General features: G+C 51.5%; 8 protein-coding genes and 1 non-coding gene across 9 annotated transcripts; 4 read left to right on the plus strand and 5 right to left on the minus strand.

Annotated features, from left to right (window-relative positions):
- Positions 1 to 566: 566 nt before the first annotated feature.
- On the minus strand, positions 567 to 2,315 carry BDV17DRAFT_301639 (cytochrome P450; the record flags this gene model as incomplete). Its single annotated transcript, XM_073764295.1, has 3 exons — positions 567 to 1,853; positions 1,926 to 2,060; positions 2,112 to 2,315. 3 exons carry the CDS (start codon positions 2,313 to 2,315, stop codon positions 579 to 581), a joined length of 1,614 nt encoding a protein of 537 aa, XP_073610480.1. The 3' UTR covers positions 567 to 578.
- A 692-nt stretch (positions 2,316 to 3,007) lies between these two features.
- Positions 3,008 to 4,825, plus strand: BDV17DRAFT_296139 (cytochrome P450; the record flags this gene model as incomplete). The annotated part of the gene is made up of 5 exons (XM_073763229.1): positions 3,008 to 3,173; positions 3,227 to 3,232; positions 3,286 to 3,337; positions 3,386 to 4,138; positions 4,195 to 4,825. The coding sequence occupies 5 exons, from the start codon at positions 3,008 to 3,010 to the stop codon at positions 4,823 to 4,825; spliced, it is 1,608 nt and encodes a 535-aa protein (XP_073610481.1).
- A 43-nt stretch (positions 4,826 to 4,868) lies between these two features.
- Positions 4,869 to 6,011, minus strand: BDV17DRAFT_233444 (uncharacterized protein). Its single transcript, XM_073755828.1, has one exon. It carries the CDS (start codon positions 5,620 to 5,622, stop codon positions 4,912 to 4,914), a length of 711 nt encoding a protein of 236 aa, XP_073610482.1. The 5' UTR covers positions 5,623 to 6,011; the 3' UTR covers positions 4,869 to 4,911.
- Positions 6,012 to 6,653: 642 nt separating this feature from the next.
- Positions 6,654 to 10,382, plus strand: BDV17DRAFT_285247 (NAD(P)-binding protein; the record flags this gene model as incomplete). Its single annotated transcript, XM_073760673.1, has 8 exons — positions 6,654 to 6,864; positions 6,968 to 7,036; positions 7,096 to 7,169; positions 7,243 to 7,616; positions 7,673 to 7,768; positions 7,813 to 7,917; positions 8,397 to 9,494; positions 10,325 to 10,382. 8 exons carry the CDS (start codon positions 6,654 to 6,656, stop codon positions 10,380 to 10,382), a joined length of 2,085 nt encoding a protein of 694 aa, XP_073610483.1.
- A 179-nt stretch (positions 10,383 to 10,561) lies between these two features.
- Positions 10,562 to 10,632, plus strand: BDV17DRAFT_t139. Its single transcript has one exon. It is a non-coding gene; the product is annotated as a tRNA-Gly (tRNA).
- Positions 10,570 to 11,477, minus strand: BDV17DRAFT_276423 (uncharacterized protein). Its single transcript, XM_073759330.1, has 2 exons — positions 10,967 to 11,477; positions 10,570 to 10,897 (listed from the first exon to the last, which is right to left on the minus strand). The coding sequence occupies exons 1-2, from the start codon at positions 11,445 to 11,447 to the stop codon at positions 10,740 to 10,742; spliced, it is 639 nt and encodes a 212-aa protein (XP_073610484.1). The 5' UTR covers positions 11,448 to 11,477; the 3' UTR covers positions 10,570 to 10,739.
- An 884-nt stretch (positions 11,478 to 12,361) lies between these two features.
- Positions 12,362 to 13,099, minus strand: BDV17DRAFT_276427 (uncharacterized protein). The gene has a single exon (XM_073759331.1). It carries the CDS (start codon positions 13,046 to 13,048, stop codon positions 12,662 to 12,664), a length of 387 nt encoding a protein of 128 aa, XP_073610485.1. The 5' UTR covers positions 13,049 to 13,099; the 3' UTR covers positions 12,362 to 12,661.
- Positions 13,100 to 20,781: 7,682 nt separating this feature from the next.
- On the plus strand, positions 20,782 to 22,422 carry BDV17DRAFT_233603 (casein kinase 1 family protein). The gene is made up of 4 exons (XM_073755829.1): positions 20,782 to 20,873; positions 20,930 to 21,002; positions 21,053 to 22,087; positions 22,205 to 22,422. The coding sequence occupies exons 1-3, from the start codon at positions 20,862 to 20,864 to the stop codon at positions 22,063 to 22,065; spliced, it is 1,098 nt and encodes a 365-aa protein (XP_073610486.1). The 5' UTR covers positions 20,782 to 20,861; the 3' UTR covers positions 22,066 to 22,087; positions 22,205 to 22,422.
- Positions 22,423 to 25,002: 2,580 nt separating this feature from the next.
- On the minus strand, positions 25,003 to 27,918 carry BDV17DRAFT_285251 (ATP-dependent metallopeptidase FtsH/Yme1/Tma family protein; the record flags this gene model as incomplete). Its single annotated transcript, XM_073760674.1, has 3 exons — positions 25,003 to 25,799; positions 25,857 to 27,155; positions 27,318 to 27,918. The coding sequence occupies 3 exons, from the start codon at positions 27,916 to 27,918 to the stop codon at positions 25,003 to 25,005; spliced, it is 2,697 nt and encodes an 898-aa protein (XP_073610487.1).
- Positions 27,919 to 27,961: the final 43 nt, after the last annotated feature.

Here is a 27,961-nt window from a genome sequence, read left to right on the forward strand (position 1 = left end):
ATTCTAAGGTATATATATCAAGACAAGAGTACGAGCAAAGCCTGGTATTAGATCGCCAAGGTACCATATCATATCCGCAAGCAAAATACAAGTATGATTCTCATCCAGTCTCGGTCTCTATCTCGTACCAATACCTGTGCTCACTCTCATAGGTATGGTACTTATACGCCGCAAGCCTTGCCCTAAGCCCTACCTACTCAGTAGGGCCTTTAGAAGCACCCCCATACTACAGTCAGAAGGAATGGAATGCGTCTTGTCTGCAGTGGCTAGCTACCAGGCAGAGATATTATAGGTAGAGTGAAGGCTATGTTATGTCCCCGTGAGCTGAAAGCCCTGTTAACCAGCTGCTGCAGTGCATGCTGGCGAGATCTGAGATGATAGTATTTGATTTCCCGTCGTGCCAACCCAACGGTAAACCGAAGAGGATGTTATGGTCATGGTCATGGTCAGATTATCAGAAAATACTCTCTGGTGACGAGCATGACTTGGAGCAGAACCAGCCAGCTTCTTATTCTAGGCGTGGAAGAGCTTCAATCTTAACAGGTGTAGGGTAGTGCACCACTCTGTCCATACTTGGGTCACTCCGTCCCAAATCCTAATCCTAATGGTAATTTCCGCTCACGAAAGTACAAAATAGCTCCAGACCTCGGCACGATAGCCGACCGCCAGTAGAACGATCTTTTCTTCATCTCGGCTTTCCCATCGGCCATCTTAATCTCATAACGGTGTAGGATATGGGCGAGCACCAGCTTCAAGAGAAGCGAGGCGTAGTGTCGACCGGGACAAGCGTGTTTTCCCAGTCCCCAGATAGGGAAGGTCACGTCTGCGTCTGTGAATTTGGAGCTGCTGCTGGTGATGGACGTGCTGCTAGCACTCTTTGTGCTCGTGCTCTTCATGAACCGATAAGGGTTGAATGTAAGCGGGTCTGTGTAGTTCTCTGGGCTTTGCAGAATCGGCTGTAGAGAGATGCAGGCGACATCATCTTTCGCGAGGCGTGTTCCATCAGAGAGGGTATAGGGCTGGAGGACTTTGCGGCGGACGGAGATCGAGTCTGTTGGGTTTAACCGGGCGGATTCTTTAAGGAAGGCGTCTAGGAGTGGGCAGGTATTGATGTCGATGCCAGGTTCGTTATTGGCCATGGTCATGGTTTGAGAGACTGAGACTTCATCTCGCAGTGCTTGAATATACTGTGGGTGGAGGCATAGGTCGTCGAGAGCGTAGAAAAGACACATGGCTGGCTGATGGACAGAGGCAAACCAGATCCCCAGAAGGACTTGCACGATACGTTGTGCGGGCCACTTGTCCCGCTGCTTCTTTGCCACGACTGCGTTCACGAAGAACTGGATGCAGTCTACTTTTCGCTCCAGGTGTTGCTCCAGGTTAAGAAGACGGCCCTCAACGACTGGGGTAAGATAATCAAGTAGGATTTTCACGGCTCTATGGCCGCGCATTAGAAAAGGCGCGACAAGCGGTGCGAGCCACGAGGGAATAAGACGTAACGCCTCGGCCGTTTCCATCATATGTTCCGGATATTCCAAGGCGGCTTTGAGGAAGGTTGGGTCGCTGGATACCTCCTCGCCAAAGAAGACCAGGGCGTTCGCGCTGACGATCAGTCGCTTAGCCAGGGGAAATATCTGCAGTGCGCGCCAGCCGTCTGCGAGAAGCTCGCCGTCGCCGCTTTTTATTGCCAATTCCTTGGTGAGGGTTCTTGCTATGCATTCGCTCAGAGGCTGGCTTAGGGCTCGGAGGTGGGAGCGGAGCGAGGCTTGCAGGGCGCGCTGATGGATTGTGCCGTTGGCGCTCATGCAATCGTCAACTGCAAGTCCGTTCATGGTGTAACGGGGTTGGAACGTCTAGATACTCGTTATTAGATGTTTTCATGTGCATGTCATGTTAAGACCTGGATGTGGAGGTTAAAAATGTACATCCTTGGCTAAAGCATGGAGTGACAAGTGTGTGTCTGGCGCCTGAATCAGCTGCTTGATGTGAGCTGCAGATGAGAAATGCACTTGATATGTTTCCGGTGTGGGTATGGCATATGGCATATCTTTATCTTTCACCTGAATATGTGCTTAGCCTCTGTGCTGCTGGCTTTGAGTGAAGAGACCTACGAGTGAGTGTACTTGGCGCAGTATCTCAGGCCCGTTCCAAAGATATTCAAGACCGCGGACGAACTTCAGGATATAGATTGACGGCTCGACAAGAACGATGTTTTGCCATGACTCTTTTCGGGACTTGTCAACGCTGAGGCGAACACATACCCGATACCAAAGTAGTAGCAGCAGCGCGCTGCACAGGGAAGCAGCGATCCCCATGTTGCAGGAATAGGAAGATATCTGCTTTCCAGGTTTGATGAAGAGTCAGTGCAGAGACAAGAAGCCTAAGCTATTGTCTACCATCGAATATTCGCTGTCTAGCCATCATCGATGGTATGGGACTGCGGGGCCCCTCAAAGCCAGAGTCTCGTCCACGGTGCATCTTAACCCTGCCAGAGCTGACGTCGCAATCCTCAGCTGAATGATTGAATCGGAATCAAGCGGCCTTGGGGTAAACATCGAAGCGAGTCAGATCCAATGCCGAGTCAAGTCTGTGCGATGATCTGAATATCAACGTCAGCTGGGCAGCTGACCCTCAGATCAAGAATCTTGAAGAAAGATAAGCGAGAACCTTGTCACTAGGAAAAGACTAAAAATGGCTGGATGCCGCTCCTGCCGATGATGGCAAAGTCAAGACGCTCCGTCAGCTCCGGCACCCATGTCCCTGTCCTTGTCCCTGTTCTGTCGCTGTCGCCCGCTGCTGATTGCTGATGTCGCTGCCGTTCTTCGATTTGCGAACCATCAGTGGGTGTGTGATGACGCTTAGCTGATACTGGATATAAGATAGCCCTGCAGTGGCTTAAAGGGCTGGAGGTTTAGGGGGAAGCTCAATACTCGGCTGTTGTTGTCTCCGTCACCTCATACCATAAGGTAGGTTTTGGGTAAGGCCAATTCGGCAGAACTCGAACGACATGTCACCCTTTCCTCTTGTCTCTGGGCTCACAGGGGGTGGAATGCGCCCGCTCACTCCGATGGTATACGGTTTGGTCGGGTACGTGCTCTGGCGCCTCTGGCGATTCACCATCCGTCCTTTCGTCACCCCAAACTCGCCCAGGGAGCTTTCATATACGATCCCATGTAAGTTTGTTGGGTGACGGTGCGCATACATGCCTTTACTCACACAAGGACAGTTATCGGTACGGCCCATTCGCCCTCGACCCTTCTGTAAGGCAGCACTAATAACCGAAAGGCCATGCAATTTCAATGCTAAGAGACCCCCACGCTTTACTTTCTTCTACAATGTGAGTAATCATCTAAGTCTGGTTTACTATCGCTGATTGTCCACCTAGTAAATACTGCAATAGCAGCTGGGAACCGGTCGCTCTCACCATATTTGGCCACACAGTCATTTTCGTCTTCTCCGAGCAGGACGCGACTGAGGTGTTGAGAGAACGACCGGACATAATACACACTGAGCATATCAAAGACCTACTCCATGGCCTTGGCTGCTCCGGTCCTGGGATCTCTGAGATAGACAACGATCACCAATCCACCATATCTGTCTCCGGTGGGAAGGTGATAGTCACAAATCGTCCGTCATTATACAAGGTGGCTGAAGAGCTCATGAAGAAGCAACTCCTCGACAGGAATCTTGGAAATGAACTCCTAGCTCGAACCTTAAAGGTCCTCGAGACTCAGGCCCGCTGGGGTGGGATTGGCACTCCAACGCTACTGGATGCATCGGAAGACGGTCAGAACCTGACTGTCTCGTTATGGAAGTGGGCTCAGGTTGCTAGCATCCGGGCAATCACGACAGCTTGGTTTGGAAATGCCATTTGGGAGCTTTCGCCAAGCATCATTGATGATCACATCCAGGTTGACCATGGCCTTTGGCAGCTGCTCTTCAGGATCCCGAAGCCATTTGCCAGAGAGGTTTACGCCGCCAGGGCCAGGGTGCAACACTGCCTAGTCGAATTCTTACGCTTGCCGGAGTCGAAAAAGGGAGACCAAAGCTGGGCTATCAAGGCCGCCGTGGCGGAGATGCGAATCCGTGGGATGAGCGAAGAAGACATGGCCTCTTATCTGCTCATGGTCTTCTGGGCGTGAGTCTCCTCGTCTCCTCTCCTGTACCTCTTCAAGCCCTAGCTAACACCGTCAGTACCAACGCAAACACATTCAAGATAGTATTCTGGCTGATCGCACACATCGCGTCCAACCCAGCGACACTGGAAGCAGTCACCACCGAAGTAGCCTCCATCCTCTCCGCAGATGCTCCTGAACCCGAATCGCTCTCGCTCTCCTCTCTCTCAATTGGCCTGGAACGAAACCCCTTACTCGAAGCCCTATACAATGAAGTCCACCGAATTGCTCTAAGCACCAGCTCCGCACGAACCATGCGGCAAGATGTAACCATCAACGGTCGCATCTTCAAAGCCGGCACGCACACTGTCGTTCCATACCGCCAGCTCGCCATGTCTCATCCTCTGCTCTCGCAGGATTGGGATCTTTTCCGGCCAGAGCGGTTCCTTTCCAACCCCGAGCTCGGACAGAGTAAGAGTTTTCTTCCCTTTGGAGGGGGAAAGCATAAATGCGTCGGCCGCTTTCTGAGCCGCCGACTTGTGCTGACCTTTACTGCACTCTTGGTTCATAGATTCACGATCCGGCCGTTGGATCAACTTCCAGAGATGGGCTTTCGGCCGGTCTCTTCAGGGCCGGGGTCCCCTATAAGTGACATGCGGCTTGTTATTTCTCGTCGTCAGGGGCAGGAGGACGAAGTTTCGCCTACCTAGATACTAAGTAGTAGACACCAAATGACGGCCGGGAGTAGATAGGAAGTAGCCTTATCATGCTACTATGGTACATACAGAACAACAAATCATCCCCTCTTACAGTTACAGCGACCCAGCGTAGAGAGATTCTGATCTATAATCACCCAACCCGCCATGCTCAACGGATGCAACCTCCCCAAGCCCAACCTCCTCGTCAACCAGCACGGCACCCCCAAAACCGCAATCCCCAGGATCAGGGCAATGCGGGGTGTTGAGAAGTCCACGATAGCCGCGGTTGCAATGTCATCGCCATCATCCGCAGCATTATTTGCTTCCTGTCCCTGCTCATGATGCAGCCTTGTCGTCACGGATGACACCAGCGGTGCGACCAAAAACCGCCGACAAACTCCTTCCATCACGAAGAAGCCAAGAACCTGGAGCATGAACCGGTCCGGGGAAGGCAGCTTGGCAGAATCCGTTTCTGTCGGATATGGATACGCAATTGTGACAGGGTGTAGTGCAAAGATGAGGGAGAGGTCGAGGGATGCTGATGCGGGGAGGAGGAGAGAAAGCCAGAGGGGATAGCGGTAGTGGTGGTGGTAGTATCTGCATCTGCATCTGCACGCTTCCAATCCGCCTCGACTTTGACTTTGCGTTTGGGACTTATTATTATCATTAGTGGTAATATTATTGTTCCTGTAATGGCTCGCAAAGAGCACCGGCGGTAGGGAGCATAAAAAGATGAGGAGGCCATTTGCTAGTGGATACGAGGCTACCGTTGTTGCGAGGAGGACATAGGTTGTGTAGGCTAGACTCATCCTTCGGTTCCGATAATATAACGATGGGCAAGCGAAGCATCAAAGTCAAGTCAACTGAGAAACGGGGCTCGGGTCCAGGACAAGTTGCATGCATATGGAAGTCAAGTTATTTATGCGGCCTCTTCTCTCCTCTCGTCTCCATGGCTAGGTTATCGCAAGGGCTTTCTTCGTCGTCAGCCTGTCCCCCACCCTCCCTGCACTTGGACAGTTATTCGGCGTTTCAGGTGCTGCTTCTGTTCACCGCAGCATTCGAGAAACCAGGGTCGGCGAGGCTGACGACGCTGGCATTGCCTGTTAACTGTTAACTGCAGTGGGCACCTGTCTGCGCTCCTACAAGGCTACAACCAACCCTGAGAACTGCAGGCAAACAAGACGGGACGCTGTGGTCAAATCATCCATGGCCGACGCTCCTTGTCGCCACTCATCCTCTCTTGGCTTCGCATGTCAGATAGTTGACAGACATTGCTCCTCCGTATGTGCAAAAGGATATCAGTTTGCGTGACACAAACCTTTCGCCCGACCTCGGGTCAGCACAAACCCTGCCAGAGCCTTTGTAGGTAGATGCTACCCCACTCTGCTACTTCGCTTCCAGTCTTTCCCCTTCATAAGGTATTAGTTCTGCATGTCAGCCGTTCAAGATAACAATAATGATATAATATCCAATCGAATATATGTTTGCGTGATACAAATGCTTAGCTGGGCCAGCAGATCAGCACGAACCCTACCAAGCCAGCCCTATCGGCGTCTAAGCAGATGCCACCCTGCTGCAATGCCTCCATCCGCCTCCAGAGTATTGGTTGCGATTGTAAAATCACCTCGGGCAAGATAATCACCGGGGATGACGCGCGCTCTCAGCTCCGTGTCCGGCCTGTGGAGGTGTGCAGCCATGTCCCACAACCCAACGTTATCTCCGTCCATGTCCTTGCGGTCCTGATAAAAATGACCTCACACAGAAGCCAATTGCCTCAGCCGCTGGAGAAGAGCAGACTCGACTCTCACCTCAGTATCGCATCGCATCGCATCGCTGCATCATGGCCTCGCCCTCGCCGGCTATGGTTATAGACCCCAGCTGGCCGGCTGCAACGCCGCCGCCAGGAGTGGTGCCGAATTTCGAGGATCCGCCGTCGCGAAAGACGACCATCATTGTGCTCCTGGCGGTTTTTGTACCGCTTATGCTGGCGGTTGTCGCTGCGAGAGTTTATGTGCGGACTCGCATCACGAAGATCTGGGGTGCTGAAGACAGTGAGTTCTCATTCTCGATATGATCTGTTTGTACTGTGATGGGTTACTGAGTCTCATTTAGCTACCTGTGTACTTGCGGCAGTAAGTTGGTCGATCCGTAAAGTCCCTATACAACTGGGCAGGCTAACAAGTCAGTGCGGTTCTATAACTCACATGGCGCTCTACACTCAGAGTCAGTTGCTACCTTACCTTCCCGAGTTCTAGGTACTAGCCTTGACTAACCAGCTGTAGCATTGCCGATGGGTCTAGGACGGCACATGTGGGATGTCCGAGCAATCGATCTCATAGACCCCTCTTCCAACCGGGTACAGTTACAGTTCTCAAGCAGAGCAGTTGCAGGCTTTAGCATTGGCATCAGGCGCTAACGAACAAGACCAGAAACTCTCAGCCGGCGGCATCAGTTTCCCGTGGACACTCTGTTTCGCAAAGATCTCGATCCTACTCTTATACAAGCGCATTTTCCCGCTGCGGCGGGAGGTCATTGCATCCTGGATAGGCATCGTTGCTGACGCCGTGATGTACGCCTTCTGCATCAGCATTGCCATTGGCAGTATCGTGAAGTGCGCGGAGCTGGGGGATGGAAACGACTCGTACTGCCGGTTCAACTCGGGGCCCATGGTGATTATTGTCTCTGTGGTTAATGTCACCACAGACTTTTATGTCTTGATCTTGCCCATTCCGCGGCTTGCTAAGTTGCAGGTTAGCCAGAGGCGGAAAATCGGGCTTTTGTTGGTGTTTGCTAGTGGACTTGGGTTAGTCTTCCCTTGTGCATCTCTGATTCTGGAACACAGGTTTGATCTTTTGACAGTGCTTGTGCAGCCAGTTTGGCTCGACTGGTCAACTTCTCCATTCACTACCACAGTACAGATACATTCTGGATTCAGGGCCGCAATGCTGAGTTCTCGTAAGTTGCAAGCACAGCCTAGAGCGTAGTGCTAACTGTGGTAGCATTGTGGAAATGAATGTCGCTATCATTGTCGCGTGTGCCACGTCCCTACCCATGTTCTTCACACAGCTTCGCTCACTTGGCTCGTCGTTCTATAGTTCCGCCGCGTCGCTGCTGCATCTCACACGGGCATCAAAGGGGACTTCGATCGCTCTGAGTGAGGAGAGCAGGCGCTCGAGTAAACCTCAAGGATATCGTAATGTGGAGAGACTGAAGGATGGCCAGGGAGGGAATGGCAGGGGTGGCTCACAGGAGCTGGAGCTACTTGATACCAATTCCGTGTAAGATAGAGGAGGCTGCAGTTTTTTTAGGTTTTTTTTTTTTTTTTGAGCAACTTGACTAGTTATGATTGTAAGAATAAGTCAATTTTAACTTTTCTTGGAAGCCGTTTGGCCCAGGGACATACCAAGAAAAGAAAGAAATGAGTACCGTAGGCTAAGCCACTTGCGTTTGCTTGTACCACTCGCTTACAATAGATAAAGAGCCGCTTCTGCTTATGCTGCAGTTACTCTCCTTTTTCCTTCGCTCTTCTTCCTCACATCGGCTTTTGCCTCTCCAACTGCCGACCAACTTACCATCTGGGCAGACTATCAATCAACATGTCAGGTCTCAGTCCCGTCCTCATCACCGGCGGCAACGGCTTCATAGCCTACCACATCATCTCCAAGCTCCTGGCCGAAGACCCCAACTGCATCATCCACTGCATCGACGTCAACACCGCCAGAAACATCCACAACTCCGACACCGTAACCTACCATAAAGGCGACCTCTCCTCCGTCGCAGACGTCGAACATGTCATGTCCCTCGCGCGCCCAGTAACAATCTTCCACACCGCATCCCCCGAGTTCTCCGATGCCCCCGAGGCAGCCTATCGCGAGATCATCGTAGACGGCACGCATCATGTCCTCAACACAGCTACCAAGATCGGCACCGTCAAGGCGCTCATAAATACATCCACCTCGGGCGTGATCAACGACAATCACACCGACCTGATCAACGGGACAGAGGAAATGCCTATCCTCCACTACCCAGATCAGAAACGACTCTACTGTCTCGCCAAAGCAGACGCCGAGGAAGCCATCCAGGCCGCGAACCGCAAAATGGGCTTCCTAACCACCTCGCTCCGACCCTGCCTTGCCTTCGGCGAGCGCGACACAAACTCAATGGGTAAGATGGTTGCCGTCGCATTGGCCGGCCGGTCCCGGTTCCAGATGGGACCTGGCAAAAACGCCTATGATTTCGTATACGTGGGCAATCTAGCAGACGCACACCTCCTCGCCGCTCACGCACTGGTCTCCGCGCATGGCAACGCGCCCCTGCCCGCGCCGCAGCGTGTCGAGGGCGAGGTCTTCAACATAACGAACGGCGACCCCTGGCGCTTCTGGGACTTTCAGCGGGAGATCTCGAAGCAGCTTGGCCGTCCAATCGAGAAGAAGGATATCGTCGTTATACCGAAGTGGGTTGGGCTTGTGATGGGGTTTGTGAGTGAGTGGATTGTTTGGGCCGTTAGTGGGGGATCTAGGGTTGCGAATTCTACGCGCGAGGGGATACGGTTTAGTACGTTGGAGAGGACGCTTAATGGGGAGAAGGCGAGACGGGTGCTCGGGTATGAGGCGAAGGTGGGGATGCAGGAGGGGATTGAGAGGGCGGTTATCTGGTTTAGGGAGAATCCGGATGCTATCCCGTAGGTCTTTTGGGTGTTTTCTATCTATTGGGGGGGGGTATGGGATTCTCTTAGGGGCTGCATTGGGATGGATTTTCATGTACTTGGTATAACAATCTTGTTGTTTTGCAGGAGACACCGTGCCCTTCATCCCCCGTGATCTGGTTCAACTCCTGTCAACAGGCGGGAGTGATTCCCCAGGCTGGCCACACGCACCACCATCCCCATTTCACTCGCATTCGAGCAATTTATCCAAAGGTCCAGCTTGAATAGGATACAGGTGCGGGGAGCTGGAGCACTACCATAGGGTCCATGGATACTTGACTTGTCCTGAACATGATAAGGTACTGTTGCACATGGCAGCAGCTTAACCTATTCGGATAGATAACCCTCGTCCTGCTGGTGACGTTGTATCCCAGCAGCAATTTGATGCACTCAATCCGGGGCTCTTTTTGCTTCTGGCCACCGTACGTTTACAGAGCGCAGTGGCGACTTGGGTGCGGCTTCGCTGAGCTAGGTAGAGCAGACGGTCCCTGTTCTGTTCTGTTCTGTTCTCCGTACGCTGTGGTCTTATTTGCTTCGTTGGTTCAATCAGTGGTTTATGTTGCAGGGTTTGCTTGAGGCATGTATGGAGGGTCCTCGGTGGAGTGGATGTGCGGGTTGCTCGCTTGGCAGGGGTATGGGCGGCTAACAATGTAGCTGGGCTAGAGACTAGATGTTCTGTATCGAGATATCAAGTTCGGGTTCGATGGCGGGGTTTTCTTGGGTTCTGGTGAGGTAAAGTTTAAGTGGACTGCACGCATCAACTTGTGACCTTGAATATATATACATCTGAAGCAAAAAGACGCCAGGCCGCGATGGCATACGGAAACGCACAGCACCGGCGGGACCAAAGAGCCCAGAAGATGAAAAGGAGGGGAATGTGCCTGATAAACATACAACATCTATTATTTACACTTCACTCGTAAGTCATAATTGCTGGCCATTGGCCCTTTGGGATATACTGTGTGATATATTGCAGAAGATAGGGCTTATTTTTTGTTAATAATGTACATAGTGCTAAAATTGATGCTGTTCTTCAACAACTAGCATCATTGGTCTAGTGGTAGAATTCATCGTTGCCATCGATGAGGCCCGTGTTCGATTCACGGATGATGCACGCGTTTCTTTTTTTCTCTCTCTTCCCAGATATTCTTTTTGACGCATGGACTAATATCACGGCATAATTGTGGTTCATCTGTATAACGTCTGTTTTTTAAGGATACCCTACGACTTCGACTGCACGCAAATAGCAATCCCGCCCAAAACCAGCGCCATGCCCAACCACGTCTCTCTCGCAATGACCTTCCGCTCTACATACCACTCCCCCAGCACTGTAAAGAGGAACGCGCTTGAGTTCGCCAGCGGAACTGTCAATGAGAGCTCTGCCAATGCATTGTCAGTCACACTTTTTCTCCCCCAGGTCGGTTGATGTTTCAAATATGCGGACATACCATGCTTCCCTACTAGAAGAAAAAACCACACGCTCCCCGTCAGGTTTATCACAAGCGGGACCGAGTAAGCCGGTGTGCGAAGCAGATTCACGACCGTCCAGAATATCGATACGATCCTTGTCCGCAGCCACGAGTTGGAGCTCGAGTTCATCCAGGCCGGGGTCGGTTGGGCTGCAGGTGTTGCTGTTGAGGATGCGGGAGGGAGCGGTTGGTCTTCGTCGCCCTCGCATTCGCTTTCCCTATCACTGTCGCGATCGTGATCGCGATCGGTATTCGCAGAGCCGAACCGTGTCCGGGTAGCTTGGAGCTCAGTCGGTTGCTGCAATTGTTGCTTCTGTTCCTGACGCGCATTGAAATCGGCCGCGGCGCGGCGGATAAAAGGGGTCGTGAAACCCCATGCTACGCCGACGAGGAGGAAGGATAGGATGTAGTTGAAGACGGGCGGTTGGTCTGCGGACGAGACGTCGGGTTCGGGGTCCATTGGTGCTGTCAGTGATGTTTGGGGCGATGTGGTTACTGAAGCTTAGGTATGTCGGAGTGCTCGGCCTTCTGATAAGGTGGTGCCCGTTCTCCGCATTAAAGCACGTGATTCTGAGCTCTTCGGTGATATTTACTGACGAATTATCCTTGCAGGTCAGTCCTAGCATTTAGGTATGATTCAACGTTGACCAATCTAGCACTAGGTGCAGTATATGCAGGAACATGGACCAGTCACTCCAGCGGGCTTGCATTAGCAAGGGAGCTGGACTGCGACTCCGAGCAGCGCACCTGGAGATTCGTGCCTAGAAACGAGTCATGCTCTATACATTGGTGCAACATAGTGATGCCCAGGCGGGGAATTGGTTTGAAACAAAATCGAGGCGCAAACAAGAATATAACCAACTGGGTTTATCTATTCTGAAGCGACACCGCTGGTTGTTCTTCCCGCCGGCGAATCCAGGGATGCCCTGAATGAGGCACAAAGGGGGCTACACAAACAGGGCGAGCCATCCCGCCCCGTCCTATCAAAGCGGAGATGAGCCTCGGATTGGGCCGTGCTCTTTTTGACAGGGACGATGGAGCTGGTCTGACGAGAGAAATGAAGTCCATACGAAGCATTCCTCTGCTTACTTTGTATATAGAGGAGCGACTCAGTTTTATTGTGAATAAGATTGACTATAATGCCAGGGCCAAGATTCGCAGTCACGGTGTTGCTCCATGGACGGCCGCGGCTTGGAGGCTGGAGCGGGACAGGGTGGCTTGGGGTAAGCCTGATTGGGCTTAGTTGCTGGAGAATCATGACCGCAACACGTGCTATTTTAATCGGGGTGTACTCTGGAGCATCTGTTCTTCAATTGATATAGATCAGGTCAAATAAATATCGTGGTAGACTCATATATACGACGTGTTCAGCAGCCGACCAAAAGCGGACAGACCCATCCCCAAAGCCCAGACCGGGACTCACGGGCCTCAGCGTGGGAATCTGGAAACCACCACGAACCTGTTCCTGGCGAATTTCCATCAGCCCCACATTCCAACGGCGCATTGGAAGATGAGAATTGTAGATCTCTGCAGAAGAAACCTGCCTCAGTCCGGCACGGTGCACCAGTGGCACGATTCGTACCTGAGGGGCAAGGAAGACTCGAGGATCCATGGAAATCTAACTCAGAATCTCAGAATCATGGCTTGGGCTTTGAGGATGATCGCCGCTCTCGCTTACTTGAGGTTACCAGGGATTGTTGCCACAGTCACAATCGCAAGCGAAAGCTTGTGACCCCAAACTTGGGTATCCCACGCAGATCGCAGGTACAAAGTGCATCGTACATTATCTGCGCCGCAAAATACGTATCCCCCGAGCATATGCAAGAGAGTCCTGGGGTTGGAACTTGTCTTATTCCAATGTTGGAGACTTGAGGTCCTTGTATAAATAGTGCTCTGCGGACGTGGGATTGTAGCAGATACATACGCTACATAGAGAGCTAGGATGCCGAAATAGCCAGATGAATAACTACGCGACAACAGTAGAGAGATTTTCTGGTATAGTAAATATTTCTTTCTTTCTTTTTTCTCAAAGATGAGATTGAAATGCAGCAGCTCATGCATAATTGGGTCCTGGCTGGCGGTGTGCCCCTAACTAACCAACGAGAATTATCTAAGCCAAGTCTGGAGGTTGAAACGCCGGAGCTGCTCGTTCTCTCGTTCTTCCAGTCTCTCCTGCCCCTTCTCTTCCGCTCGAGTCTTCAGCTCCCCAACCCCCATCTCCATTTCCCTCCACCCCCTTCGTCCCTTTGCGATAGAGATTGGCCTCTTGCCTTCTCCCGTGTGTTTTCCTTCCTCTTGCTTTCGGGGCCCTTTCGTTCTTTTCTTCGCCTTTTCCATCTCTATTTTTGCTTCTATAGTCCGCTCATGCCCCTTGAACGTCGGAAGCAAGGCCAGCTTCGACAGTAGGAGTCAATCACAACTCCTTTCTGCGTGACCTTGAGCAGATCAGCTTTGACTGCACTTGGATGGAAACGGTCGAGCATCAACCGAACGAACAATCAGCGTCGTACTCGCTCGAGTCTCCGCCAACCCGCTAATAATAACTTTTAATACCAACTCGCGCGTTCGTTGCGTGTCCTCCGCTCCTTACACACTTCTCAGCCTGGCGCCCATTCTCTTCGCTCCTTTCGTATCCTTTGTTTCGCCCATCTCAATCCGTTGGGACATTGAATTGACGATAGACATTCGACTGCTGTCGAAGGGGTTTGTCGGATTCCTCCCCTTCCGCTGAAAATAGCCCTGCCCTTTCTACGAACCGTTTACGATATAACTTTCCACGATGGCATTCCTCTTTAAATCCAAGAAGAACCAGCAGGCTACTGGCCTCCCTCCCGCAACGAGAAACGTCCATACCTCTGAAGGAGCACTAGCGGGCTCCGGAACCACATTGAACGGGTCGAAAGATGGAGTGGTCACATCGCAGACGCCGACTCCCAGCGGGAGTTACAATAATTCTTTGAATTCGGTCACGAGCACCAACAGCCCGGACCAACAGCGAATGCGGCAGCGGGCTGAGTCTGAGTCTCAGGTTGGTGCCCCGGTCTCCTCAATCCATAAATCTCGCCGCGGCATTCTCACATTGACACTCGCAGGCCCAGCGCCCTCAGCCGTCCGCGGCGCACACTAACTCTCCAGGCTCTAGCCCAGGTGCATCCCTTTACCCATGGTCCCAACGTCGATTGAACTTTTCGTCTTCGCAAGCGAATCCTTTCCCACGATATGGCGCAGCAATCAACGCAGTTGCTTCAAAGGAAGGGGATGTCTACATGATGGGCGGATTAATAGACGGGTCGACTGTCAAAGGAGATCTCTGGATGATGGAAAGTAGCAGCGGGAACTTGTCATGCTTTCCCATCGCAACCGTTTCCGAAGGCCCAGGACCCCGTGTCGGCCACGCGAGCTTGTTAGTCGGGAATGCCTTCATCGTCTTCGGCGGAGACACCAAAGTCGACGAGAATGACACCCTGGACGACACGCTCTACCTACTCAATACTTGTATGCGCCATAACTCTCACCACCCTACGATCTGCAAGTGCCAGAAATCGCTAACCCCACCCGCACCAGCCTCCCGGCAATGGTCGCGCTCAATACCCCCAGGTCCCAAACCCACCGGACGATACGGTCATACCCTGAATATTCTGGGCTCGAAGCTCTACGTTTTCGGAGGGCAGGTTGAAGGATATTTTTTCAACGACCTGGTTGCATTTGATTTGAATCAATTGCAGGCACCCGGCAACAAGTGGGAGTTTCTCATCAGGAACAGCCATGAAGGCGGGCCTCCACCTGGTCAAATCCCCCCTGCAAGAACCAACCACACTATTGTCAGCTTCAATGACAAGTTGTATCTGTATGTTCACCCGTGAGTCTTTTATTCGGTTTATCGCTTACCACTGCGGCAGGTTCGGTGGAACGAACGGACTACAGTGGTTCAATGACGTTTGGTCTTACGATCCTCGATCCAACAGCTGGACCCAGCTTGACTGTGTTGGATTCATCCCGACACCTCGAGAAGGACATGCTGCCGCCCTTGTCAACGACGTAATGTATGTTTTCGGTGGCCGGACAGACGAAGGTATCGACCTCGGTGATCTTGCAGCTTTCCGCATAAGCACTCGAAGGTGGTATTCTTTCCAGAATATGGGCCCAGCACCTTCCCCGCGATCAGGGCACAGTATGACGGCATTTGGAAAACAGATAATCGTCTTGGCGGGTGAGCCAAGCTCAGCTCCAAGAGATCCGGTGGAGCTCAGCATGGCTTACATGCTTGACACATCGAAGATTCGTTACCCGACGGAAAACCAAAACGGCGAGAAAGCGCCCCTTCCCGGGCCCACGAAAGCTGGAGCCGGAGATAGGTCGGGTCCGCCGTCGGGCCGGGCATCTCGTGAAGCTCATAATCAACCGCCGGATCAGTACCGACGGGGCCAAGGTCCGCCTCGAGAAAGCGTGGTCAGTCCGACTGGTCGGCCGACAGATCTAGGACCTGGACCGGGACCGGGCTCTCGTCTGCCGCGAGCGTCTATTGCCAATGCCCCCGCTGGGCCTCCTCCACCCGGGCAGGCACCCACCCCTGGCCCGAGGGGCAATGGCCCTCAAGGCAACAATTTCAGAAGCAAGACGCCCACTAAGCAGGAGCGCGGTTATGGCGGACCTCCAATCGACACGGCTCGTGCTGTGGCTAGTGAAAGGGAGAGAGACTCGGCGCCAAGGGACTCTCCAAAAGACCCTAGGCATGCTCAGGAGTCGACCGGCCAGCGGACCCCAACCCAACAGTCTGCGCGAATGTCAGCAAGAGCTATGGAAGCTGGGGAAGCTGCCCCAATGATGGCGCCCGCTCGACAACGCTCCCTTCGTCAGCGACAGCGCAGTTCTTTGGAGAGCGCCGACGAGTCTATACTCGGCCGACATGCAAGTATCGATGGATCGATTGACTCTCGGACACACCGGTACTCAAAGTCAGGTGACGAACCGCGCTCGCCACGATTGACTGCGCACCAGGAAGCTCTGGTCAAAGAGCTCGAGGCGCTTAGAAGTCGCAATGCTTGGTACGCTTCTGAACTTGCTTTGGCCAAAAAGGCTGGGTATACACCCAACATCTCGACGAACTCTGTCCTTGACGATCGTACGGCGGATGCTTTCGCTGATGAGGATCGCCCTCTAATCGAGGCCTTCCTTGCAATGAGAGCAGAGTTGGCCAAGATGCAAGCTACTGTTGACCGACAAGCTGCTATTGCATCCAAGCGCGTGGCGGAGGTCGAGCAGCAAAGAGATGTGGCCGTCAACGAGGCTGCTTACGCCCGTGCTAAGCTTGCTGCACATGGTGGAAGCCAGCAAAGCACCCCGTCGCTAGACGGACAGTCACATGATCTCGACAGGGCAGCCTCCGAACGTTCAACGGACCTCAGCCGGAGACTGGCATTGGCCCTAGCGGCTCAAAATGAACTAAAGTCAAAGATGGAGGCTCTCACTACCGACTTCGACCAAGAGAAGCGTGGCAGGGAGTTGGCGGAAGAGACGTCCGAGGCTACCAGGAGAAGGTTGGCTGAGCTGGAAATGCAAAACAATTCATTGGAAACGGAAAGTCTTCGTGCCCAGCTTCATCAGATTGAAGCTTCTCTGAGAGAAGAGTCGATGCTGCGATCAGAGGCCGAGTCGTCTATGAAACAGCTGGCTTTGGATAAAGAGGAACTGTCTAAGAAGCTCGAAGATTCTTCCGGCCGCTTGAAGGACTTTGGCGATAATATTGGTGGTCTTCGAGAAGCCGTTACCGCATCTGCTGAAAAGGCCGCTATCCTAGAAAAGAAGTTGGACGAGGAACGCGAACGGCGGGAAGGCTTGGAAAGGAAGTTGCTGCAGCTCCGTTCTGAGCATGAGGAACGAACTTCCGAGTTGGAGAACGCCACTCGCCGCCTGCGAGATGCCGAAGAACTGGCCGAGAGCAACGCCAGAGAAGCCGAGACTCATAAGAACGCGTTCATTTCGGGTCTTGAGCGAGCCTCCTCATTTGACTCCGAGACATCAATCCGCTCACTCGTCGATCAGCGTGTGGCTAACTCGGAAGCCCAGGTTGAGAGGGCAAATAAGCTCGCAAAAGCAAGCCAAGTCGCTGCCGATGAAGCGGCGGAGAAACTACGCCGTGCAGAGGAGAGAATTGCGGGCCTGGAAGCTTACCAGGAACAGGCTAGTCGTGAGGGCCTGCAGCTCCGACGGCAGCTCCAAGCAGCCATGAAAGATTGCCAAACGTTTACAGCGGAGAACAGGGAGCTGAAGGCTAAGATTGAGGGTCATCAAAGGGAAGCCGGAGCTCTGGCCGTTCAACATACCGCCCTGAAGGACCTCCTTGGTGAGCGAGGCGTCAGCTACACGGACAGTCGACGCTCTCCTCGTCTGGAATCTCCTGGTTCCCGATTCGGTACTCCGGAGCAGACGCGACTACGAGAACTGGAGCAACAGCTCTCGACAAGCTTAAAGGCTCACGACGACATGAAATCCTCGTTCGAGACACGTGAGCAAGAAGCCGACCGCGCCTACAGAGAGAAGCTGGAGCAGCTTGAAAACGATTACCAATCCGCCGTTCACTACGTTAAGGGAACCGAGAAGATGCTGAAGCGGATGAAGGACGAGCTCACTCGATACAAGTCGCAAAACGCGAAGATCCAGTCCGAATTGGAAGCGGCCCAGAACAGCCTTGCGGAAGGAGGATCCGAACAACCTTCCGACTGGGAAGCCGAACGCTCTCAACTTCAAAAGTCATTGAACGACCTGCAACAGGACACCACGCTTTCCATCTCGAACCTCGAGGAAGAAATTGCGAACCTGAGAGAGAGTCTAGACTCTACCGAAGCGGAGAAGAACAGGTCCCGCGCTGAGTACGAAACAATGCGGCAGGAACTTCTGGCTGTCACCGAGAAGAGTCGCGCTGAACTGGAGCAACTCAAGCAGGAGAACTCACTGCTCGAAACACGCGCGGTGGATGCTGAGCAGAAGGTCTCCATGCTTTTGGACCAGGTTGAGGCCTCAGTTGGAAATTATCGAAGACAGTCGCAGCACGGCCAAGCCGCCAACGGGATCTCTCGTACTCATAGCAATGCTTCTAGCGGTACTATTGGTGCTGGAACTCGTCGATCGAGGGCCAACAGTGCCGTGTCGCAGAATGACACCTTCCTCGATAACCGTGGTTCCATGGCTCTCGACTCGCTGGCAAATGAGTTGGAAGCCCTCCGCACCCACTGGGAGACGACCAACAGCAACTACCGCATGAGCACTCAGTCTACGGACTTTGATCGCACCCCGACCAAGGAATCGGGGCTGAGTGACAGCCTAGCGGAATGGCGACGACGATTGGACGAAGAAGAAGCGAGAGCGAGCTCTCCGGAGAAGAGTAAGCCTCGCACTGCTGCTGAAGGCCAAGCAGCAGCGAATATGATTTAAGGAGCTTGGGGAGCACTCATGACTTGTCTATATTCTATTGGGAGTTATACCATGATGTTTCATCACGTTGATTGGTCTTTTGAGACTCTTGCCACTGTTCTCTGCTGCACATGTCTGTCTTGCCTGTGTCTTTGTTCGTCTTACTACTCTTGTATTACCCTGTGACGAGCCCATGCTTGTTACCTATATGTTTTCTCTATTTGTTCGAGTTTTCCTTCTGTTCCTTCCCCCTCTTCAATCTTCTTATACCCATCTCATATTTCTTTGCCTGAAATGTACTATTACCCTACTCTTTTTAGTCGACGATGTCTCTGTCTGATCTAGTCTGTTTGATTAGCGGTGACAATGAACTTGCTTCTGCTTATCTTCCTGATCTTATGATCTCTTTCCCGATCGTAAGGTGTCTGGGATAAGTTCTCCAAAGGACAGACGACATACGGCCATGGTCACCTCATGCCCTTCAACTTCTTATGTAGCTGCCCGCACCATGTTCCTTCTTACTGCCCAACCAACAGGCGACGATACCTACCTTAGCATGCCACGATTCTTGTTACAGGCTGGAAGTGCGAGCAGAAGTCACCATTGCGTTGCTCTTCCTTCACTTCGCTGTCGCTGTCAGGAAGTAGATGCGGTCAGTGTTGCTCGGGGTGACGTAGGCAAGGAGCCCATCTATTGCCTTTTTTTCCAACGGCTATTTTTCGGGACTTTATGCATGGTCAGTCCTTCAGGTAGTCTTTCTTACCACCCACGGTGAGTGAGTAAATACCGAGCCATGAACCCAGATACGTGGAGGTATACCTAGTCTTCAGACCATGGTCGAGAATCTAGATGGATAGGCATGGCGGTTGAACCCGCCATTGATCCCCTATACTTATTCCAGAAGGATAGACTACGGTCCGGATAATATATCCTCTTAATCTTAACTCCCCGGCCCCCATCCAATTTCTCTTCGATCCTCAATAAAAGCTCAGATCATCGACTCCATAAATTCCATTAAGATCATCGTGGTTCGGCTCAAACTTCATACATTACAGTAATCCACAACCAGCGGTGAGTGATGAGGATAAGCATGAGCAATCATCCATGAGCCCCAGGACCGGGATGGGATCAACTCCGGGATCCCTTGTTCAGGATGCATGGATTGGGAACAGTCCATGGGTGGGGTTATTTATAACTTTAGTATGTTGTGTTGTCCGAGATTGGGCTGGGGTTCGTCAGGTACGATGTCGGGTGTTCTTTGATGGGACGAGATAAGGCAAGGAAGGCGTGGGATGGCTCGGTCTGGCTTTGTGCCCAAGCGCTAACGCTGCTAATTAATGGGATTGAGAAGAGGTGGGAGCGGTGTATGGAGGTGTTTTTCGTATTTACGGTACATAGATACATATGGACTGGGTTATGGAGTAGTATACTTTAGGGTGACTGATAGTTATGGAGATCATCTGATGGATTTCAAATACTGTCTAATATCTAGACTGCTACTAGTAGTAGTAGTTCTTCACGGATCGGGTCTTCTTCCTAGCTACTAGCCAGGATCAGTTGCTCTTATAGTAGTATGGTAGTTCTGTCTATTCGCCGGACAGCTGACAATCGCGCCTTTTGACATGCCATGGCCTGCACCACTGGTATTTTACTACAGAGAGTAACTGAAACGCCATAACTCGCTCTTAACTGTTTATCAGGCAGTGAGAAATTTAATAATGAATAATGGATTTTTTCTATAATTGAATCTAAGTAGTGAATAGGTTGAGTGAAGACCAGGCTATTGTTGGTGATGATACGATACCGGTAACGTATAGTAAGCGACGGGCGCTACTAAACATAATCTTTCACTTCCCGCCCCCTCAACTCCCTCACCAATTCTCTCCGTCTCATCTCGTTCCTTCTCTCCTCCTTCCTCGATCTCGCTCCTCTCCCTCTCCCTCCCACCTTCCCCGGCATCAAGGGCCTTGTCCTTGGACTTCAATATTTGATCTGCCTCGCCTCTTGTTTTCCTCCTCTCACTGCTTTCTGCAGTCTTCCGCTTCTTGTTTTTAGCCGCCCAACCTCTCAGCTGATTCTCCTTTCTTTTCCTCTCCGCCTTCTTCGGTCGGGACGGTCGACATCACCACTAGCTCATCCTTCTATCAACACCCTTTGACAAGGTATGTGCGTCTTTTGATATGTGCCTTCCACGATTATCCTTCTTCATAAGCCCTCCCCCTCACCTTGCGGACCTTTGGATTTCTCTGAGGCTGTAGCCTCGCTGCCTTTTCATCAGTGGCCAAGTTCTCATCTGAAGAGGCTCAGCCTCGCTGTGTCTTGACGTGTCTGCCTCGACGCAACAAAAGCCCCCCTCTTACACCCGATCCTCTTAATCCCGTTCTCGCTCGCCGACCGATTCGTTCTTTTCATATTCTAATCCATTCTAGATTACAGCAGCTCTTTGAGCTTATCTTCCAGCAAGATGACAACTATGGTGAGCTCTTTGTTATGCTTAGCCCGGAAATCCCTTCGTGTTCTTACACAACCCAGGACTTGCGTGTCGGTAATAAGTACCGCATCGGACGTAAGATTGGAAGTGGTAGTTTCGGTGATATCTACCTTGGTATGTCTAATCTAAGGATCCAGTAATCCCGTTGAGACTGACTTGCATAGGCACCAACATTATCTCCGGCGAGGAAATCGCCATCAAGCTCGAAAGTGTCAAGGCCAAGCACCCTCAACTCGAGTATGAAGCCCGTGTCTACAAGTCTCTTGCTGGTGGTGTTGGTATCCCGTTCGTACGCTGGTTCGGTACTGAATGTGACTACAACGCCATGGTGATTGATCTCCTTGGTCCCAGTCTGGAGGATCTCTTCAACTTCTGCAACCGCAAGTTCTCACTTAAGACCGTGCTTCTGCTTGCCGACCAGCTTATCTCCCGTATCGAATACATCCACGCCAAGTCCTTTATTCACCGTGATATCAAGCCCGACAACTTCCTGATGGGTATCGGTAAGCGTGGTAACCAGGTCAATGTCATCGATTTCGGTCTGGCCAAGAAGTACCGCGACCCCAAGACGCACTTCCACATCCCCTACCGTGAGAACAAGAACTTGACCGGAACGGCCCGTTACGCCAGTATCAACACTCACTTGGGTGTCGAGCAGTCTCGCCGTGATGACATGGAATCTCTGGGTTACGTGATGCTTTATTTCTGCCGTGGCACCCTCCCCTGGCAGGGACTTAAGGCTGCTACCAAGAAGCAGAAGTACGACCGTATCATGGAGAAGAAGATGACCACACCCACCGAGGTTCTCTGCCGTGGATTCCCCAACGAGTTCTCTATCTACCTCAACTACACCCGCTCTCTGCGCTTCGACGACAAGCCTGACTACTCCTACCTCCGCAAGATCTTCCGTGACCTGTTCGTCCGCGAATCCTTCCAGTACGACTACGTTTTCGACTGGACCGTCTACAAGTACCAGAAGAACGCTGCCATGATCGTGGACGCTAAGCAGAAAGACAAGGAGGCTGAAGAACAGGCACGTCGCCAGGGTGCTCTGCCCGCCTCTGGTGCCGCGAAGCCCGGTGCTATCTCCAGCCAGCGTCGCAAGATCATGGAACGTGGAACCCTCGACAACACCCCCGACACCAACCGTGCTGTGGGAGGGAGCGACAGGATGTGAGTATCTAAAACCTAGGTTCCGTGTAGGGAACTCCCTCCCTCTGCGTTTCGTTCTTCGGTGCGGCCTTGCACGTGGAGGTCCTATCTCTCATTTTTTTTGGTTCCTAGGATCTGACTAATCTCATAGTCTTCGGCGTTAGGCTGCGTTCTGCTTCTAAGGTTGCTGGTTCAGGTGCTCATGGGCCTAGTGCTAGCCGCTCGAAGCGGGACGATGCTCAGTGGTATTAAATTATGTGCAGCATGATGGTTGAGCTTGACATGTCTCCACCTGTCCTCTTCAATCTATGCAGCCTAGCTTTCTGCCCATTGGCAAGATGCTAGCCTAGGAGCCCGGGATCATCGTCGTTCTAGTTGCCTCCTTTGCAAGGTGCAACCAACCGTTTGGAACTTTTACGCCTCGGAACTCCGCTCCTGTTTTCATTTATCTTTCCCTATTGCATTCTCTATTAGCCATCTACCCGTTTTTCGATCGTCTTCCGGTGTCCGCCGCTTCGATCCGACTGCGTTTTCAACACATTATTTGATCGACTATCGGTTCAGACCTTTCAACAATTCTCGGAACATCAACTTGTCCGCTGCGGATCTCGATACCTTTGAATGACGAGTTTATGTGGAAGGCCCCGATATCGATTCTTGAAACGCTTTTACTGTGGCTATATTTACGTCTCAATCACTCGGCTGTCCCGTTCTTCGAATCCCTCGACCTTTGGACATATGCGTCGACGCCGGTGTAATCAGACTGAAGGAGATGCGAATGTCGAACAACTAGTCTTTTGAAGGTGGATAGCCTGACACGTCAGATCTGTCAACACCTTTTACGGACGGTTGTCGACCACTGTCTGCCCACTTTCCCCAGTTTGTGCATATTATGTCTTTCATGTTTCCGTTACTCCCATTTTCCATGCACTGCACCAGCACTTGTTATTTGCGATTTCAGATTGTCACTGTGGTTTATTGACGTATGATGGGGACGAATGAGCATGAAGGGACGACTGGAGAAGACGAGTAGGGGTTGGCTAGTTGCGGATGTGGTGGGAGGTCGCTTTCTCGAACGAATGCTCTCGGCGATTGAGTCGAGCAGCAAACGGGGTAAAGACGATGTCCTGCGGACACATCTTTGGTATGGGGTGAATGGCGAAGGACATGGCTAGGGTCGCTTCCGGGGTGGTATTACGTCAATCTATGTTTGTTTCTCTTAGTTCATCCAACTGTTTACATTCATTTGAACCTAGTTCCATGATGTGGATGCCGAGGAGTCCGAATGAGGGGCCTGCGGGTGTCACCGAAGTCTAGTCAGAGTCCTCTTGTCCTGTGCTCCTTAGGCAGTGCTCTAGCATGCATTATAGAACCCAATATAGCGCCAAGACTTCCGCATGCATACCTCTTTTGCCACGCCCTTAATCGACATTTTCACCGTGGCTAGGCCACGAGTTTGGCTGTCGTAAATTATGAAGTGCCAGCGTGGTTTATCTCCTTCCCTCCATCTTGCCCTAACATCAGCCTTTTACTTCACTTTTTGATTCAGCCTTGTGACATCAAAGTATATATGCGTGGGGTTTGTCTCTTATCCAAAGAAAAGACAAGACATCCTCTCCGTCCTTTCTAGCCGTCTTTCGATCCAGAGTGCGGTGCCTGCGTTTAGCAACTTTGGGCCATGGTACAATTAATTGATGCAATGCACTGCCTCTGTGCTATAGAGGCAAATCTGTGAATTTCATGAGACTAAGATAATATAAAGTGTTATCCTCCTGCAGCGAATGGAAGGTTGTGTAAGTATGAATGCTATCATCAATGTGGATGTATAGCAGCTTCCTTGTAGTGTTAAAATGACTAATAACTATTTATAACCTGGATAGGTTTGTATTATTTGATTTTAAGCTATTATGAAATCAACATCTACTGAGAATAAAATCAGATTTCTATTACCTACCTTTACATCACGTATGGACATGTACAAGCACGCAGAAAGGAAGATAATAAAAAGCTAATATGATAAAAATTGAACCAGACCAAAATTACCTAGCCAATACCCATCAATACGCCTCTATAGCACAGTGGTAGAGCGTTGCAAAGAAGATAATAAAGAAGGACATGAATAATATTATAGAGAATGTTATAAGAAGGTTATAAAGTTGCAAGGAAGGTTATGAAGTCCTCAACTCTTCATACGAGCTGGCCTGTGGTCAAAGGCAGATGGGCCACATTAGTCGCGATGATTTCTCCTTGAGTCTCGTCACAGCATCCACAACATGGGTAAAAATGGATCACAAATGTGCCCCTTTGTATATCCAAGACATAGCTGTTATGTGTTCGTTGGATCCCGTTCCTGGCTCTCAAAATAACGAGATGGCTGTCTTGAGTTGGATATATCGGGCGACGAGGCATCGTTCGAGATTAAAAGCAAGCACGGAGAGAAGAGGAACACAGAGAAGAGAGGCAGGGATATAGAGGTGGTATAAACATAAGCTATGGCACAGGTTGAATCAGGGTGTACCTAACCGAAAATCATAGAATCTTACGGAGGAGTTCGGTTTGTTTCATACAGTCTAGACGAACAATCACAGAAGAATCAACCATATAAACTACCTACTATACACTGATACATTACACTCGACGCTCCGGGGGCAAAAGTGCAGAGATGAGGTGGAGATAGGACGAGACGGACGGAATGCTCCCCGGCTTCAGGGTCTCATCCACGCCGTCTAGGTAGGTAAAGGGAAAAGAGGATTGAGCTAGGATGGACAAGGTAGGTAGGTAGGAGTGGAATGAAGGAAAAACAGGAGGGGAGTAAATAAGAAAAAAGAAAAGAGATGATATGATAAATACAGGTTCCCAAGAAGAATACTAGATATGAGAGCAAAAAAAAAAATAAGTAGTTAAGAGAAATCATTTGAGTGCTCCTTTCTTTCTTTTCTTTCTTTCCATTGCTCCGGGTCTATTATGACGATGGGGGAATCGGTGACTGGTCCTTTCCGTTCTTGCCAGATTGGGCGCCTTCGCCTACGGTGGGATCAGGACGAGCAATGGTTTGCCCGCCCTTGCCGTCAAAGTACTTGGCGAATTCGCTGGAATCGGGCCACTCGCGGGGGCCGAGAAGGCGGATCATGTCGTCGCGGCTGAGGACTTCCTTAGAGAGGAGCTCCTCAGCGATGATGCCGACTTCCTTCTTCTTTGCCGTTAGGAGGTCGCGGCATTGCTTGTAGGCTTGGTCGACAATGCGGCGCACTTCAACGTCGATGTCTCGGGCGGTTTGCTCGGAGAAGGGCTTGTGGAATTGTTGTGAGGAGTCGTCTTCGTAGTGGATGTACTTTAGCTTCTCGGACATGCCGAACTTTGTTACCATGGCTGTTGCCAGGCGGGTGACCTTGTTGAAATCATCGCTGGCACCGCTGGTGACGGTTTCGAAATGTAGTTCCTCGCTGACGCGGCCACCAAGAGTCATGGCCATGCGGTCCATCATTTGTCTTGCCGTCATCAGGTAGGTGTCGCCGTTGGCCGGCAGGTACTGAGCGTAACCAAGGGCTCCTTGGCCACGAGGGATAATGGAAACCTTGAGCAAGGGGTCAGCCCAGCGGAAGTACCAGCCGCAGATGGCGTGGCCAGCTTCGTGGTAGGCCACTGTGCGCTTCTCCTCCGGTGAGAGTACAACGGACTTCTTTTCCAAGCCGCCAACGACACGCTCAATTGCACGCTCGAAGTGCTTCATGGTCACACGATCAGCTTCCTCGCGAGCAGCTGCAGACAGATTAGTAAAGGAGCTGTAACAGTAGACGAAAGGTTGGATCTACATACCAACCAGAGCAGCTTCGTTAACACAGTTGGCGATGTCAGCACCAGCGAACCCGGGAGTCAGAGCAGAAAGCCTGCCCGTCAAATACTCCATATCCTCGTCCGTAACAATCTTCTTCAGGTGGACGCGGAAGATCTGCTTGCGACCGTCCATGGTAGGTCGGTCAATTCCAATGTGTCGGTCGAATCGTCCAGGCCGCATAAGAGCCTTGTCGAGAACATCAGGTCTGTTAGTACCAGCCAAGACAACCACTTGATCAGAAGTGTTGAAACCATCCATCTCAGTCAGGATCTGATTTAGCGTACTCTCCCGCTCGTCGTTTCCCCCGCCAAACCCCTGCTTAGCTCTCGATTTACCAATAGCATCGATTTCATCAATGAAGATGATGCAAGGTGTATTTTTGCGTGCATTGGCGAAGAGATCACGGACTCGGGAGGGACCAACACCGACGAACATTTCCACGAACTCGGAACCGCTAACACTGAAGAATGGTACACCAGATTCACCAGCAGTGGCCTTGGCAAGCAACGTCTTACCCGTACCAGGAGGTCCAGAAAGGATTGCACCGCGAGGAATCTTGGCACCGAGTTTCTGGAACTTCTCCGGGTTCTTGAGGAAGCTGACAAACTCCATAATCTCTACCTTGGCTTCGTCCATTCCAGCAACATCGGAGAATTTAATCTTGATGTCTGTTTCATGGTTGAAGCGCCTGGCTCGACTCTTGCCGATGCCAAATATACCGCTGTTACCACCTCTGCCACCACCTGCACGCCTCGAAAGCCAGGCAAATCCACCCAGAAGCAGGAGTGTAGGGGCAAAAGAGAGAATGGTGGCTCCCCATGGCACTTCTTGAACGTATTGAACAGGGATACGCTCGGAACTAGGAATGCCGAGCTCTTGCTGAGCTTCGTCGATTCTCCGCTCGAAACTCTCGACAGATCCGATACTAAAGTAGTAATGAGGTTGAGAAACGCCTTGATCGTGGCGCAGCTCGACGCGAACCCGGTTGTTGTTGAGAACGGTCAACCTCTCCACAAGACCCTTGTCAAAAAAGTTCTTCCTGAACTCCTGCCATGTAATCTCCTTGCTGTCCTCGGCGGGGAAAACACCACGATAGAGGTAGTACGCGACAAACGAGCTAATCAGGAATGACGCAGGGTCAAATCCGAACTCAAACGTCTTGAAGTTCGGCAACTCATTCGGCTTCCGCTTCTGTCCACCATGTCCGCCTTGCTTATTCTGCTCGCCTCCTTGCTCGTTCTGTTGTCCTTCTTGTTTCCCGGACTTCCCCCGCGCCACGTCTTTGATGTGTTCCGTGATATTGATGGATTCGTTGATCGATGGCTCTATACCTGCTTTGATATACTTGTCGATGAAATTCCGAATCTGCGGAGTCATCCCGTCTCTCTGTAAAACGGTCTTCATATCTTGAAGCGTTTGGTAAAACGACCCCGGCAACCAACCTTTACTCAAAAGTTCAATGAGACGGTCGACATCCCGTTCATCCTCCGCGCTCAGTTTCGATACAAACTCCTCTTGTTTTTGCTCGTACTTCCCCTCCAGCACCCAAACCATGTGCATGTGGATGTTTGTGAGAGCCATTACCCCTGGGTCTCTACCTGTTTTGACATACTTGTCAATAAAATCCCGAATCTCCGGAGTCATCCCGTGTTTCGGCAACAGAGTCTTCATATCGTAAAACGTTTGGTGCGTTGATGGCGGCGACCGCTCCTTCATAAATTCCATGAAACGGTCGAAATCCTGACTCTCCTCCGAACTCAATTTCGACACAGGTTCCTCTGGTTTCTTCCCCTCGCCCTTGGGCGTTTGGGGTAGTCGCAGCTCGCTATCATTGTTCTTCGGGGGCGACTTCTTGTCGTTTTGGTCTTTCGGCGGCTGCGGTTCGCCCTGCGTAGCGTATGTCCTTATACGTCGCGCTGTGTAAAGAACAGACAAGCTCAACTGTGGAGTCCGCGTATATATCGTTCCGGCGCGGAAAATGCGGTCTGCGGCTGTCCTCGAGTATTGGGCAAGATTGCCTGGCCGTCGGAGTAAGCTGGCCATGGCCGAGGACGGTGAGCCCGAAGGCTGGAAAGGTGAGGGACGG

This window comes from Aspergillus undulatus, assembly GCF_047715775.1.
Source record: "Aspergillus undulatus strain CBS 261.88 unplaced genomic scaffold BDV17scaffold_84, whole genome shotgun sequence".
NCBI classification, from domain to species: domain Eukaryota; kingdom Fungi; phylum Ascomycota; class Eurotiomycetes; order Eurotiales; family Aspergillaceae; genus Aspergillus; species Aspergillus undulatus.

Bases quoted from the DNA above. Each gene is read 5' to 3' on its own strand.
- BDV17DRAFT_233444 (XM_073755828.1), bottom strand. From the start codon at position 5,622: ATGAGTCTAGCCTACACAACCTATGTCCTCCTCGCAACAACGGTAGCC.
- BDV17DRAFT_276423 (XM_073759330.1), bottom strand. From the start codon at position 11,447: ATGGACCCCGAACCCGACGTCTCGTCCGCAGACCAACCGCCCGTCTTC. The intron at 10,898-10,966 runs GTATGTCCGCAT...ATGCATTGGCAG, and splicing joins TCTTCTAGTAGGGAAGCATG to AGCTCTCATTGACAGTTCCG.
- BDV17DRAFT_276427 (XM_073759331.1), bottom strand. From the start codon at position 13,048: ATGCATGAGCTGCTGCATTTCAATCTCATCTTTGAGAAAAAAGAAAGA.
- BDV17DRAFT_233603 (XM_073755829.1), top strand. The intron at 21,003-21,052 runs GTATGTCTAATC...TGACTTGCATAG, and splicing joins TTTCGGTGATATCTACCTTG to GCACCAACATTATCTCCGGC.